Source organism: Falco rusticolus, chromosome 14 (genome assembly GCF_015220075.1).
Source record: "Falco rusticolus isolate bFalRus1 chromosome 14, bFalRus1.pri, whole genome shotgun sequence".
In the NCBI taxonomy this organism is placed as follows: domain Eukaryota; kingdom Metazoa; phylum Chordata; class Aves; order Falconiformes; family Falconidae; genus Falco; species Falco rusticolus.
In genome coordinates this window covers 7,615,847-7,630,622 of record NC_051200.1, presented here as the reverse complement: position 1 = coordinate 7,630,622, position 14,776 = coordinate 7,615,847, and the positions used below count along the sequence as shown (strand labels likewise).

General features: G+C 56.8%; 2 protein-coding genes across 3 annotated transcripts in view; one reads left to right on the top strand and one right to left on the bottom strand.

Moving 5' to 3' along the window:
• TMEM255A (transmembrane protein 255A) overlaps positions 1–1,023 on the bottom strand; it is a 28,232-nt gene extending 27,209 nt beyond the window's left edge. For both annotated transcript variants that reach the window (XM_037408094.1, XM_037408095.1), the window contains exon 1: positions 806–1,023. In XM_037408094.1, coding sequence (XP_037263991.1) covers positions 806–863 — 58 coding nt within the window. In that variant the 5' untranslated portion in view covers positions 864–1,023. The remainder of the gene's footprint in view (positions 1–805) is intronic.
• A 43-nt stretch (positions 1,024–1,066) lies between these two features.
• On the top strand, positions 1,067–14,493 carry ATP1B4 (ATPase Na+/K+ transporting family member beta 4). The gene is made up of 9 exons (XM_037408060.1): positions 1,067–1,300; positions 3,479–3,543; positions 6,258–6,420; positions 9,082–9,210; positions 10,078–10,182; positions 10,449–10,645; positions 11,247–11,303; positions 12,021–12,116; positions 13,032–14,493. Exons 2-9 carry the CDS (start codon positions 3,481–3,483, stop codon positions 13,191–13,193), a joined length of 972 nt encoding a protein of 323 aa, XP_037263957.1. The 5' UTR covers positions 1,067–1,300; positions 3,479–3,480; the 3' UTR covers positions 13,194–14,493.
• The last annotated feature ends 283 nt before the right edge of the window (positions 14,494–14,776 follow it).

Below are 14,776 nucleotides of genomic sequence, written 5' to 3'. Positions count from 1 at the left end.
CGGCGCTCAGAAACATCATTTTTATTTCAAGACTCAGAAACATCCCCTTATTCTAGTTGCTGTATATAAGCCGCTCTAAAAGCCAGGCTGTAGCAGGCTTTTCCACCAGGTTATGTTAGAAGTTTACAGGGATGCGTATCTCTGCGCTGGCCCTGATTTACCTCAGTTTCTTCCTGATTTTCAGGAGAAAACAGACAAGATGGCACAGGAACAGCACCGGCTTCTCCATCTTGCGCTTTGGGGGTCAAAGCCGCCAAGGCCAACAAGCCCCGGGCAGCCCACTTTAATTCTCACCCGGGAGAGGCGGGGGCCAGCGACCCCGAGCCCCTCGGCCCCGCTCCGGCCCTTCCATCCCTCCGCTAAAACCGCCACCGTGTGCGGGCTGCGCCCCGCCGCGGGCCCTGCCGCCAGGCCCACCGCCTCACCGCCCGCCCGAGCACCGCCGCGGAGCGCCCGGGCCCCGCCAGCCCGCGGCGGGGGCGCCCCGGTCCCGCACGCCCGCCCCGCTCCACTGCGCGGGGCTGCGCCACACGGGCGGCCGCCCGCCCCACCGGGGTCTCTGCCGCAGCCCCGCGCCGGGGGGACGGCGACCACGGGGACGACGACGACGACACACCGTCCCCCTGCGACTGACACTGCGCCCGAGCGGCGGCGGGCCGGGGGAGGCGGCGGGCGCCCGGCCGTGGCGGGGAGGGGGGGGGCCGGTGTGGGGGGCGGCGGCGCCCCCGGGGACCCACCGCCCAAAATGGCCGCACGCCCCCGGCCCGCGCCCTCCCGGGCCGGCGGGGCCTCCCCCGGCACTTACCCACGGAGTCGGGCAGCGCAACGCCGCCCGGGCGCTGCTGAGTCAGGGACTGCCGCATGCTGCCGCCGGCCGCCGCTCCCCGCCGCAGCCCGCCGGGCCACGGCGGCGGACAGAGCCCCGGCAGCGGCTCCGCCGCGCCTGCGCGCTGGGGCGGGAGCGGCGGGAGCTGCGGGGCCGGAGCGCTCCGCGCCGCCCGCTGCCCCCGCCCGGCGGCGGGCCCGGGGCTGGCGGCGGGGGCGGGCCCGCGACGGAGCTCGGCGCCGCACCGGGAGGGGCCCTGGCTGCGCGCCGTGCCCGCCCGAGCCCCCGCTCGCCCCCGCTGCGGGGCGCCTGTGGCCTGGAGGGCTCTGGGGAGGGTCCTGCCCCTCTCCGGGGGGGTCCCGGCGCTGGGCCCCCCCGCACCCACCGGCAGCGCGGGCGGAGGGGCTCAGCTCCCCCCGCACCCACCGGCACCCCAGCGGCTCCCACCCGCCTCCAGCCTTGCTTTCTCCAAAGGTACCGCTGCACCGGTCCGTGCCCCCCGCTCCCCTCCCGGGCCGTGCTGGTGGCACACACGCCTCCACCGGCCCCGGTTTGGGCTTCTCGGTGCCCCGAGCTCACTGCACCGGTGGCGGTGCCCGCCGCTGCCCAGCAGCTCCCCGCACCCCGGGCTGGGGCCGGCCCTCCCTCAACCTCAGTTTTCCATATTGTATCTGTCAAATGGGGATAAAAGCGTCTTCCCAGCAGGTTTCGTAATTGCTTGTAAATCACTTTAATGCCCGGGGCTGAGAGGTGCTAAGGCAAATCATGTAATTATTTCAAGCAAAAGCATGTTTCATCAAGTTAAAAGAAACTAATTCTATCTGTGCTTCAAAAAAACCACCCCACTTTTGTTGGATAAGAGCCTAATTACCAGCTTCTCCCCGGAGAAATGAAAGGGTGCGCTGGCAGCAGCGCCCGAGGTGAGTTACCAATGCCCAGATCAATTAATGGCAAAGAACATGTCCCCTCCAGAGAAAACAGCGGTTATTTACCCTGGGGTGAACCGGAGGAGCCCCGTGCTCACTGCCTGTGCCCTGCCGGCCAGTGGGGCTGGCACTGGCCCCCTCGTGATGGAGGGGACGGCTCTCTGCTCCCCGCTCCGCTCCATGCCAGGGACATGTGGCAGCGTGACCGCTGTGCCGGGGCGTGTGTGTCCTCAGGGAGCTGCTGGTGGCCCGTGATGGCCCATGCCATGTTAAATCCCTGCCTTCCCAGCACCCCAGTGCCCTCCGGCCCGTGGGCGCAGGTGCCGAGCCAGCCCTGCCTGCGTGCCCAGCAGCCGGTGTGCGGCAGCCCCGGCCAACTCCCAACTCGCCGCAGACCGGGGCAGCTGCCAGGCCTTTTTCCTTCCTGCTGTGCCCGTTTGTTAGCACCGCCGGTGAGCGGCTTTCAGCCACACTCAGGAGAGGGAAAGGAGAAATGGTGCTTGGACAGCGTGGAGCAGCCGTGCAGAAGCCTGGGGCCGATGTCCCCAGCCTCCGGGCTAAGTGAGGCAAGGCAGCCTGTCCCCACCGTTGAACAGGGGTCTCCTGTGAAGGGAAGGGTCGCCGGACCCACTGGAAACACATCGAGGGAATGAGCTGGTGGATGGTGCCAAGCTCTGCTGGCACAGACGGTGTGAAGCAAGCCCCACCATTTCTTGAGAGCTGCGTGGGGCACAGCCAGGGATAGACAGCCCTCGCACGCTGCTGTCACACCGCTGGAGCCATTCCAGGCGCCACTGCACATCCAGCAGCTGGCAGGGTTCTGGCAGAGCTGGCCTGACACCAGTGATCTGTCCTCCCACTGCCCCCCAGCACTCCCACCACACTGGCCCCTCACAGCCGCAGGACTCCAGCACGCACCCCCCATGTCCGTAATGCACCCGCTTGTGCCCATAATCGACTGAAGGGCGATTCCCTTCAAATCTGATATTCCCTGGTCCAGGTCTGCAGGGTGTCACAACAAGGTGTCCCTCTGGATTGTCTCTTGGTGGCTGGGCCCAGCTCTTACAGCCAGGTCGGGGAAGCCAGCGCTGCGCACTCCTAGCTGCTGCCTCAGTTCAAAGGGATAAATATAGACCTGCCCCTCGCACTACCCCTTCACTGCAAAAGAGATTTTGCAAGCATTAACCACGGCCCCACTGTGACTGACAAGCACATATTGACAGACACATGCAGTCATCGAAAGCCCTAGTGATTTCCCAATGTTTATTAACAGCTACATGGTTTCCCCGGGGCGGAGAGCCTGGCTTCCCCATGTAGGGTGCTGGCTGGCATTGATGGGGACTAGGGTGCAGGGCAGGATGCTGCCAGGGTGCTGCAAAGGGCACCAGATGCCAGGGGCTTGGGACAGGATCCTGTTGCGTTGAGCTCACCCCTCTTAGGAAAGCAAGTTATTTTTTGACCCACTCCTGAATGCTGAAGTCCTGCAGGGTAGGGAGGAAAAGCAGCGTGGTTCCTTGCAGACAGGCAAAGGTCTTGGTGCAGCAGAGCTCACCCAGCCTTTTTGGGGGGAGATAGGGGCTGGGGAGCTGTGCTGGGGAGGGGGCTGTGCCTGTGGGTCCCCGAGAGCTGGGGCAACATGACATCCACAATGGGGCTGGTGCTTGCTGGGCTCAGCCCTGGGCTCCTGCAGTGCTAGCCCTCATGTTTCTCTGCATTTCCCACCCAGGGATGGACGGGAACGCCATCGCCGGGGGCATGGAGGGCCAGGACAGGAGCCCCCACTGGAAGGTGGTGAGTCTTTTGGGGGCCGCTGGCCACCCTCCGAGAGGTGAGGCGGGGGCTACTGCCAAGAACCTGCTTTGTGGCTGATAAATATAACCACTTTGCTTTAGGAAATGCTGCTGCATCCCTTAGGCAAAGCATAAGCACTGTGTACTGAGAGGGGAAGGGGCAGCAGAGGGTCTGGCTGGTGGTCCTGGGCAGTAAGGGGGGCCAGGAGGGGCAGGGACACCTGGGCACGGACCCTCCACATACCTGGCTTTCGTTTGGAGGAACCCGCCGTTGAGAGCTGACCTGGTCGGGGTTGAGGATGGGGGAAAAACCCCAGCCTCCCCCAGGACACACACGACCATCAGCACAGCGTGGTCCCACCAGGGGATGAACCCGAGCTTTGCTTTGCCACCCAACGTCACCTCAGCTGCCACGGCAGGCAGCAGCCAGGGGTTGTCCAGTGTCCCAACAGGTCCCGCCATGGCTGTGCCCCCTCCCTGCCCCAGCATGCTCCTACCCCATCTCCTGCTCCTTTTCCAGGTGCAAGGGACTGCTCCGAGGCCATCTCTGGTCCTGGGCTACAGAAGTAGAACACTGGGGAGGTGTTCCAATCCAGACCTAACCTAGCTCCCTAGCTCAGGGACCTCGGGCAGGACCTGGCAGTGGGGACATCCCATGCTGTTTGTCTGCCCCACACAGACCTTCCTTCCTGTGGGCAGAGCCTGGGGCCTCCTCAGCCTCCCTATGCTGCCACGGAGCCCCCATGGCCTCTCCCAGCTGGCAGGATGGGACCCTTCATTAAGTACTGGATATGCAGCATGGAGCCAGGACAGCCGGAAAGTTTTCCGTCCTTGCAAAAGCCTTCTGCAGGGCAGAGCTGTGGGGTTCCCTGGGTGAGAGCCCATGGGGGGCTGCCCCCATGTCCCCCCACAACTCTAAGCATTGATAGCAGCTTCTGGGTGAGGGCTCTGCATACAGCCCATGCGCTGCCCTCACTGCCTCTGAGCTGCAGCTGGTGTGAAATCCAAAGGGCTATTCCCAAAGCAGCACTAAACATTGGCAGAGTTCCTCTGAGCAGTCCCTGCTACTCTGACAGTCTGAGAAAATGTTTCCATAGCAGCTGCTGGTAGCTCCTTTATTTAATGGGGAGGAGAGTGGGAGGAAGGAGAACTCCTTCTCCTCCTCTTCTTCCATCACTTACTCCTCTGCAGGTGTCCTGGCAGCAGCCCCTCCACCTCCTCTCCCATGTCCCTGCCAGCCACTCGTGCTGGGGCTCCTGCTTCTCTGCTCCGAAATCCTCTGGTTTCATCAGCCTTGTGTGGTACAGGGCTGTGGCCATGCAGGACCTGGCTCGGGCAGGGCTCCAGCCCGGGGTACAGGACCCGAGCCAAGCATTGCCTTCGCTGTACAGGCAGCTGCAGGCGTTTTGCTGGCAGCAGTGCTCTGACGCAGGCGTGCTCGCAGAAGAGCCCCACGGGGGCCTTAACCGGGGCTGATCGGGGCAATTAGTGGGATGGTGATATTTTACAGCCCCCCTGGGTCTGACCCAGAATCCCCAAGGCATGAATTTGGGCGTTAGAGTCGGTGCGCTCTCCCCGTTCCCACTGTTTTGCAGTATTTGTGTGTCTGAGCAGAGTTTAATCCCCCCTGATCCCAAGGTGTTTCCAAGCCAGACTTTCTGCCAAGCTGTTGGCCACTTCTTGGCTCTCCCAAGGCAACCTGCAGGGTGTAAATATCTCGCTTGTTGGCCCTGGCTCCAACAGGTGCCCACAGACGGCAGATTTCCACAGCCCTCAGCGCAGACACGGGGCAATCGTGCCAGTGCAGCCGCTGCCAGGCTGTGTTTGCCATGGGCATGGTGGCCTTGGGGAGATGTGGCTGTGGCAGGCAAGCATGGCCCTGACCCATCCGGGAGCAGCTGAACCCTGCAGCAGTGTTTGCATTAAAGCACAGGGAAGCGATGAACCCACCCAGATCTCAGCATCACCTCTTCTCCCCAGCGGTACCTGGCCCAGCCCTGCCCCAAGCTCAAAGCAAGGTCTGCACCCTCTGCCACCTCGTCAGCTGCTTGTAGAGACACAGAGCCTGTTCAAGGGCGGTGAGGGACAGCTGCTGTGTCTCCTCTCAGGTGACTCTTGGCCAGGCACAGGTACAGAGAGATCCATGTTCCTGAGCTCTGGACAAATGAATTTTCACCACCGAGGCAAAACACAAACTCTCACCACCTGGGGAGATGCTCTTCCCTGGAACTCAGTGTAATTAAAAAATAACAACACAGGGATTTCTCCAAAGACTAAACACTTGCTCACATGCCAAGAAAACCAAACTGGATGACCTCTTAAATAATGCTGCCTGCTGTTATCTGTGGTAGCACAGAAAACGTGTGCTTGAGCTCAGAGATGTTGCAGAAGCGTGGGAACAGCCCTGGCCCTCCCACGTCACAGCTTTTCCTTGGTCATGTTCACACAGGTGGAAAAAGATGGGTTTCTGTAAATGCCAGGACAAGGAGACAGTACCTGGTGTGATGGCAGTGACGTACGTGTAATGGAAAAATGGATGTTGGGATCTAAGCAATCTTAAGTCAGAACAGCCAAAACTGCCTCTCTTTAACTCAAGAGTGATGATGGGAAAATGGAAATTTGAAACACTTCCAGCTATTAAGTGCTTTTGCATTTATTTTTGGCCAATGAGATGTTCAGCTTGCGTGTGGGGGTTGTGTTCTGTAACTCTTCCAGGAAAATAAGCATGAGGAGAAAGTCCAGGATTCTGACAGACAGAAGGACGAGACCAAGGCAGAGATGGGGAGCAAAACCTGGGCAGACCTGGCTGGGGAGATGAAGGTATTCCTGTGGAACCCAGAGGAGAGAACGTGCCTGGGGAGAACAGCCAAGAGCTGGGGTAGGTCCTTGCTCAAGCCCTGCTTTCGGGATCGTTGCCTTTTCTGCTTCACCACAGATGCACTTGCCTGTGACCATCCTTGATAGCTTGGACTGACCACCCCCATCCCATATTTCCAGGGCAGATGTTTCTAACCACTGCAATAAAGAACTAGTGAGGAGGACAAGCAGAAAACCTTGGGGAAGTTACCCTTAGTCTGGATGTTGATGTTTACTGAGGATGGGAAAGCAAAGATTGCAGGCTGCCCAGACCATGTACTGGGAAGAAATTAAGAGCCTGAACAAACGTGGGGACTGCAGGTTGGTCTGATGCAGCCACTCACCCCTGCTGCCACCAGCAACCTGGCTCCTGCCTAAGTCAGGAGACCACGGGGAGGTGGCTTTGGGGTCATCAATGTGGTGGGAGAAGAGCACCTGAGCCACAGGGCAGGTGTTTTGGGGAGGGTGTGCACTGCAGGGCCGAGCAGCCCTCCTTGCCTGCGTGTGGCCTGGCTCTGGGGTGGGAAGGGCTGGTCATCGCCATCACCCTGCAGCTTCCTAGGGTGTTACATGGTGCGGTGCCCACAGCAGAGCCCACCCGTGCTGTCAGGGCTGGGATGTGCCAGTGTGTCTTTGAACACCCTATTTTAGCCATGTCCATGTGGCTTCAAAAATTATCACTGCATCTGGAGGTGCTCTGGGTGGTTCAGAGCAGCCCGTGGCTGCACGGACAGCACTGCTGCAGGCTCAGACCAAGACTAAGGTGCCACAGCATGTGCAATGCCATCCGCCTTTGCAGCTCTGCTCTCCTGACAGCACGTAGCCTCAGCAGCAGGGCAAAAACCCACGACCTCAGCCTAGCATCACATGCACATCGCACCGGTGTAAGGCTGTGAGTTATCAGGGGCTGCTGCTCAGTGTTTGCAGCCTTCCTTGGCTGGCACCAGCAACACGCTCACAAGCCCTGCAGTCTGCCTGTGCCCCCGCCGAGCGTGCTGGGTCTCCTGCAAAGCCTGTGCTGACAGCCAGGAGAAACAAAGGAAACTGCCCATGAGTGCTGGAGGAGTCTGAAAACTCCCAAGCACGAGTCTGGGGCAGGCCTTTAAATCCGCATTTGCTCCCCTGTGCCCTTTGCTGGCCATGGAGGCAGCCCAGTTTTGCTGCTCCTTTGCTGGATGGGAAGGCGCAGACTGGAGTGTGGGAGCAGTACAGGGGTGATGGTCCCTAGGGAAGTGGGTTTAGTTTCTGGAGGCTCTGCCAGGTGCTGAGAAAAGCCCTGTGCGAGGACTTGCTCAGGCTGGTGTGGATGTGGCCCCAGCTGGCTACTGCTGGGAGTTATTTACGCTGTAGTGTCCTCCTGTACCCTAAGAGCATCATGGTATGCTATATGGCCCCTACGGACACACATACACCTGGCTGCACACATGTGTGCGCTCACATGCCTGTACAGGTGGGCAGGAGAGAGGCAATGAAGCTACTGTGAAAACAAAATGTTCTTTTAAAATGAGAGCATTTGGAGCTGAACGGAGCTGAACTTTCCAGGTCTCATCTGCTGGGTGAGGCAGAGGGCGTTTGCAGAGCCTGGGGCTGCTCCCCGTCGCAGGGACAGGGTCTCAGGGGACTTGTGCTGCCAAAATGCAGGGAGCCAGCTGGCCACAGGGTCAGCACCAGAGGCCCTAGCCCCTGGGAAAGGCTGCATCCCTGGCTCTGCTGGTGATGCTTCCTGCTGCATTGCGGGAAACGTAAGAACAGGAACAATGGCAGCACCATGTCCCGACAAGCATTGGCTCAGCACCCCAGTGGCAGCTCCAGCCCTGCCAGGCTGGTGCGAAGGCACAGTCCCAGCATCACTGTGGCGGCGCTGGACATTATCCCTGCTGCGCCACCAGCAGCGGTGATGGTCCCATCCTCCCCGGCTCAGCCTGCAGCAGGACACGGCCCTGCAGCGGTTCCCAGCACTGCAGCCTCGGCAGAAGCATGGCAGGAGCACACATCTGTGTTCCCAGGGCTCCCCCCGAGCTGCTGGTTTCTCCTGGGAAATGTTTGGGTTAGGGCTTCAGTTCACTTTCTGAGCTGCTGGGTTTTATTCATAGGCCATGGTCTCTTGAGACATCCTCAGCCATCAGCCTGGTCCAGAGGAAAAACAAACTCATTCCCTGGATGTCAGGGCTGTGAAACAGCCAGCGATGTTGCAGCCCCTGCACGGTGCCGCTCGCTCCAGTCCCAGGCCGGGGTCACTGCTGCGCTGGCAACAGGAGTCAGGGCAGGAGCATCGCCCCACAGCGCCCATCGAGAATTCGGATGGGCTGACACCACTGGGCACCCTCACCTGAGGGAGTGGGAATGGTAAGAGCCAAGGTCCTGTCTGTCTGTTGGGAAGAGCCGAGGCAGGTGGATGCTCAGACCTGGTCCTGACACAGCTCTGGGAAGGGGCACAGAGCCAAACGGCAGCTGCCCTCATCCCAGGATCCCAGGGCTGGGCAGGGAGCGTGTCCGGCTGAGAGCTCTGCACCCAGAAATGCCAGGATCTGTCTGTGGAAGGGGGCTGCCAGCTCCCACCTCCGGGATGGATCCAGAGCTGCGGAGGATGCCACACCGAGCACGGCTGTGCATCCCTGCAGCACACACCCCACAGGACGCGTTCTGCTTGTGCCAACAGCAACATCCCCTCTCTGTTTTACAGGTTTGATCTTACTGTTTTACTTCATTTTTTACACGTGCCTGGCGGGAATGTTTGCCTTTTGCGTGTACGCGATGCTACTCACGCTGAGCCCCTACACGCCCAGGTACCGGGACCGCGTGTCTCCGCCAGGTATGTACACATGTCAGCCCAGCCTTGGGCACCGCTGCTGGCACTCGCACAGCAAAGTCCTACCGAAATGGTGAGACTGGGACCTTTTACCGGCAGGTAAAGTCCTGCTGGAGCTGTACACTCCGGTGTCACTCAGCCCTCCCCAACACAGGGTGCTATCGCTTACCTCAGGGCACCGACAGTGCTGCAGGTTCTCTGCAGAGGATCCGGCGTCTTAAAAAGCCCTGTGTGAAGCATTCATTCTAATTATACTAATTGTTATTCTAATTATGCTAATTATTGTTATCCTTATTCTCAAGGTAAATGGGCAAGTTCAGGCATTTCATAGGTGATGCCCATTCTTTTTACTTGCTGCTCCTTTATACCTCATATCTTCAAATAAAAATGCAAATCAAGAGCAGCTTTTACGCATTATTATTTGGGGGATTCCTGGCAAAATGATGTTCAAGAACTCCTTTCCCTATGTCAGAAGCAGGATTTTCCCTATGTTTTCATGCTGGTGGGGAACATAAGGCCCCCTCGCCCTGCTCCCTGCTTGGAGCCAGCCCTGCAGCAGGGGGCAGGGGGGACCCCTCAGCCCCCATGTGTAGCCCCAAGCCCATCACCTTCCCACAGCGCTGCTGAGACCCTCCAGGTCTCCTATGTTTCCTGGGATATTTTGACCTGCACGATGTCCTCTGGATGTGTAATGGAGGTGAGGGATCCGCGGGTTGGGAAGGGAGTTGGTTTGTGAGCTGGTGCTGCTGCTCCCGTGCCTGTGCCCAGCCCCAAACCCAGCTGCAGTGTAACCAGTCCCTGCAACAAGCACCCCAAGCCCGTGACCAGACCACTCATACCTGGTCTAACTGGGTCCGTCTCCTTCTCCAGGAGTAATGATCAGACCATACTTGAATGGGTTCACCATTGCCTTCAATGTCTCTCAGCCCAGCACATGGCAACCCTACGTGGACATCATGCACCGCTTCCTAGCCGGTAAGCTCTTAGGCACCCCAGGAGTCACGCTGGAAAGTTGTTTTCATCCATACACACATGTACAGGGTGCAGGGGGCTCCTCCTGGGCATCTCCCGACCCCCCTCCAGAAAGGCAGGCTCAGAGGGTGGTCACAAGAGCTCCCGTGGGAGGGAGCCTTGCCTTTCCAGGTGGGACTTCCTAGCTCCCTTAGCATATGGATGTAGTCTGAGAGCGTAGGTCCCTGCAGGGCTTGAGAAATGTTAACAAGTCTCTTGGTCCCCACCAGCTTATGACGACAAAGTTCAAGAGGAGAAGAATATCGAGTGCATCTCAGGACAGTACTTCATCCAAGGGGGCAATGAAAGCGAGGAGAAGAAGGCTTGCCAGTTCAAGCGCTCTGCGCTGCAGAACTGCTCTGGCATTGAGGATCCAACGTTTGGCTACTCTAAAGGCCAGCCCTGCATCCTGCTGAAGATGAACCGGGTACAGAGGAAGCTGGTCGTCTCCATTCCTTCCTTCAGTGCATCCCCGTGTGATGAGTAAAGACCTTGCAGGGACTGAAACTCCTCCACTTCTCAGGCTTAGGGTAAAAGGGAACTAGAATCCCAAAACCTGCTGGCTCATACCTGCTAGAAAACATAAAAGGACTACAAAACTTGCTTGATTTGATTTGATGAGGCCTGAGAACTTGGAAGGTCTTGTGCCAGTTCCCTCTCTGGGAGGAACTGAGCTTCAGGGCTACACGCTGGGCCCCAGTCTCTTTATAATGGGAATTCTCATAGAATTGAGTTTATCTGAAATCTTCTAATAGCATGGTGGCTCAGCGCTGGGAAAATACACGTGGAGAGGGTGTGAAGTGTGAGGGGCAGTGGCTGTGTACTGCAGGGAGGCCGGGTGCTCTGCTCTGCCTGTGCCCTCAGGCACCAATCCTGCACTCGAGCACAGATGGCAGACCCTCCTTCTGGGGGTACGTAACTCCTGTCCTGAGCAACCTGACTGGCATGTAGAAAAGCTCTCCAGAAGGCAGGCAGCATGCACTTGGCACTGCATTTCGTACAAGCACGAACATCTTTTGTTTTTGCAGATCATAGGCTACCGTCCTGGTGCTGGGGTCCCTGTGAGCGTCGACTGCAAAGTGCAGGTACTGCTTTCCTCCATGCTCGGCAGCGTGGTGTGTAGAAGGCCAAATGTCTCCTTCTGATGCACCCCACCAATATCTGTCCTCATCTTAGCCCCAAACACTCACAGGACCCCGTGCTGCTGACGCCTCCAGGTGCAAGCAGGGGTTGGTCTGCTGGGAGCAACAGTGGCCACCGGTCTCCAGCTTCCCACCCTGGCCCTTGCTGCTGGCTGCTGCCAGCCTCCCCGGCACTGCTCTGAGGGCAGGCCTGCAGGTCTGGGTGGTGGGGTGCCAGTCAGAGCCTGGAGCTGTTGGGGAGGAGGCAGGAGCTGCTCACATCCATCCCCAGCTGCTCCTTGGTACCCTCAGTCCTGGGGAGCATCCCGCAAGCCAGCAGCCGTGGGGTGAGGGAAGGGCTCCCACTGCCTGTGCAGCCGCTAGATCATGCCCTTGGAGAGCAATAAAGCAGTAGGCAAGTGCAGGGGGGGACTGACAAGCAGCAGATCCTCTAACCCTTGCCTGTGCCTTTGCAGCAGTGCTGTGCTCTGGCTTGCTGAGCAGCAGCCGGCTTCCACAGTAAACACGCTGCGGGCAGGCAGGCACAGCTCTGCCCTGGTGGGGACCTGTGAGAGATGCTTGTAGTAAAAGTTCCTTCCTTACTCTGAAAGCAGCCGTGTTTTGCATCCCGCGTGCCATGCATGTACCATTGGTTTGTTTGGGTTTTTTTTTCAATGACAGAAAGGCAATGAGAGCGATCTCAGGTCGGTGGACTTCTACCCTGGAAACGGGACATTTGATCTCATGTATTACCCCTACTATGGCAAGATGACTCACGTGAGTAAGGACTCTGGCATACTTGTTATTTCTCCTTGGGAAGGAGAGGGCAGGAGCTGGTGCACAGAGTGCAGATGTGCTTTCTGGCTATTTTGGGCAGACGCAGGCAAGAGGGAGGTCACGGGCACTGGGATTACAGCGCTCTATTTCTGTCTCTGACAAACTGCGGGAAATCCTTGGGGACTCCGGTTCCCCTTTGCCAGCAACAAGAAAGATTACATTTATCATCTGGAGACTAAGGCTGGTTCTGCTAACTCCCAGAGAAGGTCTCAACACCAGCATTTTCCCAGGGCATCAGAGAAGCCAGGGTTTAGGTGACACAAGAGGAAAAGGATGGAGCTTCTATCAAAGCCCTGACAAACCCACCTCAGGCTGGGTGGTTCAGAACAGAGCAGCCCCACAGCAGCAGCTATTTCTGAACACACTGCCCAGCACCGCTTCGGTTTGTGCTGGATGGTACGGTGCTAGGATGTAACGTACCTTCATGACACAAGCTGAAATAGGAGATGAGGCAGGCACTAAACCTTTGCTGCCACACTGCTGCTGGCTGAGGATGAGTAACAGCCCCAGCTGTCAGGTCTGCACGTCCTTTGAGCACACAGACTAATAGAACACCACGGGTTCCCTGTCACAAGCCACAGACTGGTTTTTAGAACAGGAGAGTCCCATTATCCAGTGTTACTTCTCCTGGCTCATCAACACAAGAGGCACTGGGCAGTACAAAACCCAATGTGATCCCAGCCCTCTGAGGCACAGAAAGGCTCAGCTTCAGCATCCTGAGGGACCATGCTAGACATCAAACGCACCCAGACGCCTGGGAACTGTGAACAAATGGCTAATGATTTTCATTGCACATGTAAGCACTGCCTGCTTTCTGCTCCCTCAAAAATTTACTTAAATCTCCCTTCTTTTCAGGTCAACTACACATCCCCACTGGTGGCTATGCACTTTACAGATGTGAAGAGGAATTATTTGGTCCCTGTTCAGTGCAGTCTGAATGGGAAAGGCATCATCAACAATGTTAACAGCGACCGCTTCCTCGGACGAATCATCTTCACACTTAGCATTGGAAAGTAGCCACCAAAGACGCTGGGCACTTAGGTTAAGTCAATCAGAGGCTTTTTCCTTTTTAAAGCATAAAGCCAGCATTTTTTCTGCTAGGAAAAACAGGCACATAGATATTTTTGTTAATTTATTTTTGTTCATAGTTAGGAAACAAATGAGATGCAATGGAGCGTGGAACCACATTTTTCATCATCTGTTGTAAATCATTATTAGTAAAAATTAGAAGTTATCTCCCGGGCAGAGAACCTGCAAAAGCATTTCAGTTTTGATTAAAAAAAAACCCTCTGGTATCTGAACACTATTTTTGTAAGGTCTTTTACAAGTGACCCCTGTGGAATGCATTTTTCCTGGCTTTAAACCTTAATCTCTACCATAGTTTTATATGCATTTCTCAGGCAAAAGCTAACAAGAGGGTAGTTTATTAGCACTATTCTTGTTAAAATAATAAACAGCAAAAAATTCTGGATTATGCCTGCAATGACAGAGTTAAAAAGTGAAAATGGTAGATCTCAAAATGCCTCCTAGGATCTTCGGCACCAGGAGCATCTGGACTGCAGCGTTTCACACGGCTTGTTCAGAACACCCAAGGCGTTGGAGCAAAGGCCACGTCAAAAAAACATCTGCCCTCGAACCTTTCCAACTGCTCCTTTCTGAAGTGGGAAGATGAATGCATTTTTCCTCCTTCCTCCTCCTCATTCCAGTACTTCTCTCTGCCCCAGGAATCCTCACCAAGTCTATTAAGCAGGGAGGAGTGAAAGCTCTCCCCTCGCTGTCCCAGCTGGCAGGGTGACGGCACCCCCTTCCCCTGCTCAGGCACAGAGGTGACAGCGAGATGTCAGACACATACCCCACCCCCACCCCCAATATTTCAGGCTCGTTCTTGCCTGTTCCACAGAGGTCACAGCTACAGCACCGCAGAAAAACACAAGGGAACGCTCAGTCGTTTCATCCTTACGGGGTCAACGCTGGTATGAGTGAAGCCATCAATTTATCATCCCGCAAGAGACACGAAGCACAGGTGCCCTGGTCACAGCGCACCTCCCTGGCACGGGGTGCTGAACCCTGCTCAGCACGCTGTGAGCCGTGAGCACAGCAGGATGGGACACCTTGGGGTGATGTGCTAGTTGGAAAGCACACTTACTAAAATTACTGACGGAACGAGAGCATTATGGTATGTTTGCCCTACATCCTAGTCCAGGTACTGACTCTGCCATCACTTCCTGATCTATGTAAGTCTCTAAGAAGTAATCTTTTTTTTTGTATTAAAATTAAAGCGACTACAGTAAGATTAACTCTATGGTACCGTTCTTAACACACTGGTGTAAGAGATGCAGTTTGTGACTTTAGCTCCCTGTGCCAGCCAGTTGGGGACTGAATTTGCAGCGCATAACGTGATCCTTGAATTTTTAGCACTTGATAAACTTTCTGTGGCCAAAGAGTTCAGAAGCCCAGTACAAGACCCACTATCCACTCAGCATCACAGACAACTATCAGGCAAAAGCTATTTATTAGAACTGTTAAAAACCTGAACCAGAGGAAATTTAGGAACTAATTTTGCTCAGATGTGATTATTCATATGACACTGATAGAACTAG

What these genes read in the sequence shown, in the direction of transcription:
- ATP1B4 (XM_037408060.1), top strand. Translation starts at nt 3,481, where the DNA reads ATGGACGGGAACGCCATCGCCGGGGGCATGGAGGGCCAGGACAGGAGC. An exon ending in GAGAACAGCCAAGAGCTGGG is followed by an intron (nt 6,421 to 9,081) that starts GTAGGTCCTTGC and finishes TCTGTTTTACAG; the next exon opens with GTTTGATCTTACTGTTTTAC. An exon ending in GGACCGCGTGTCTCCGCCAG is followed by an intron (nt 9,211 to 10,077) that starts GTATGTACACAT and finishes CTCCTTCTCCAG; the next exon opens with GAGTAATGATCAGACCATAC.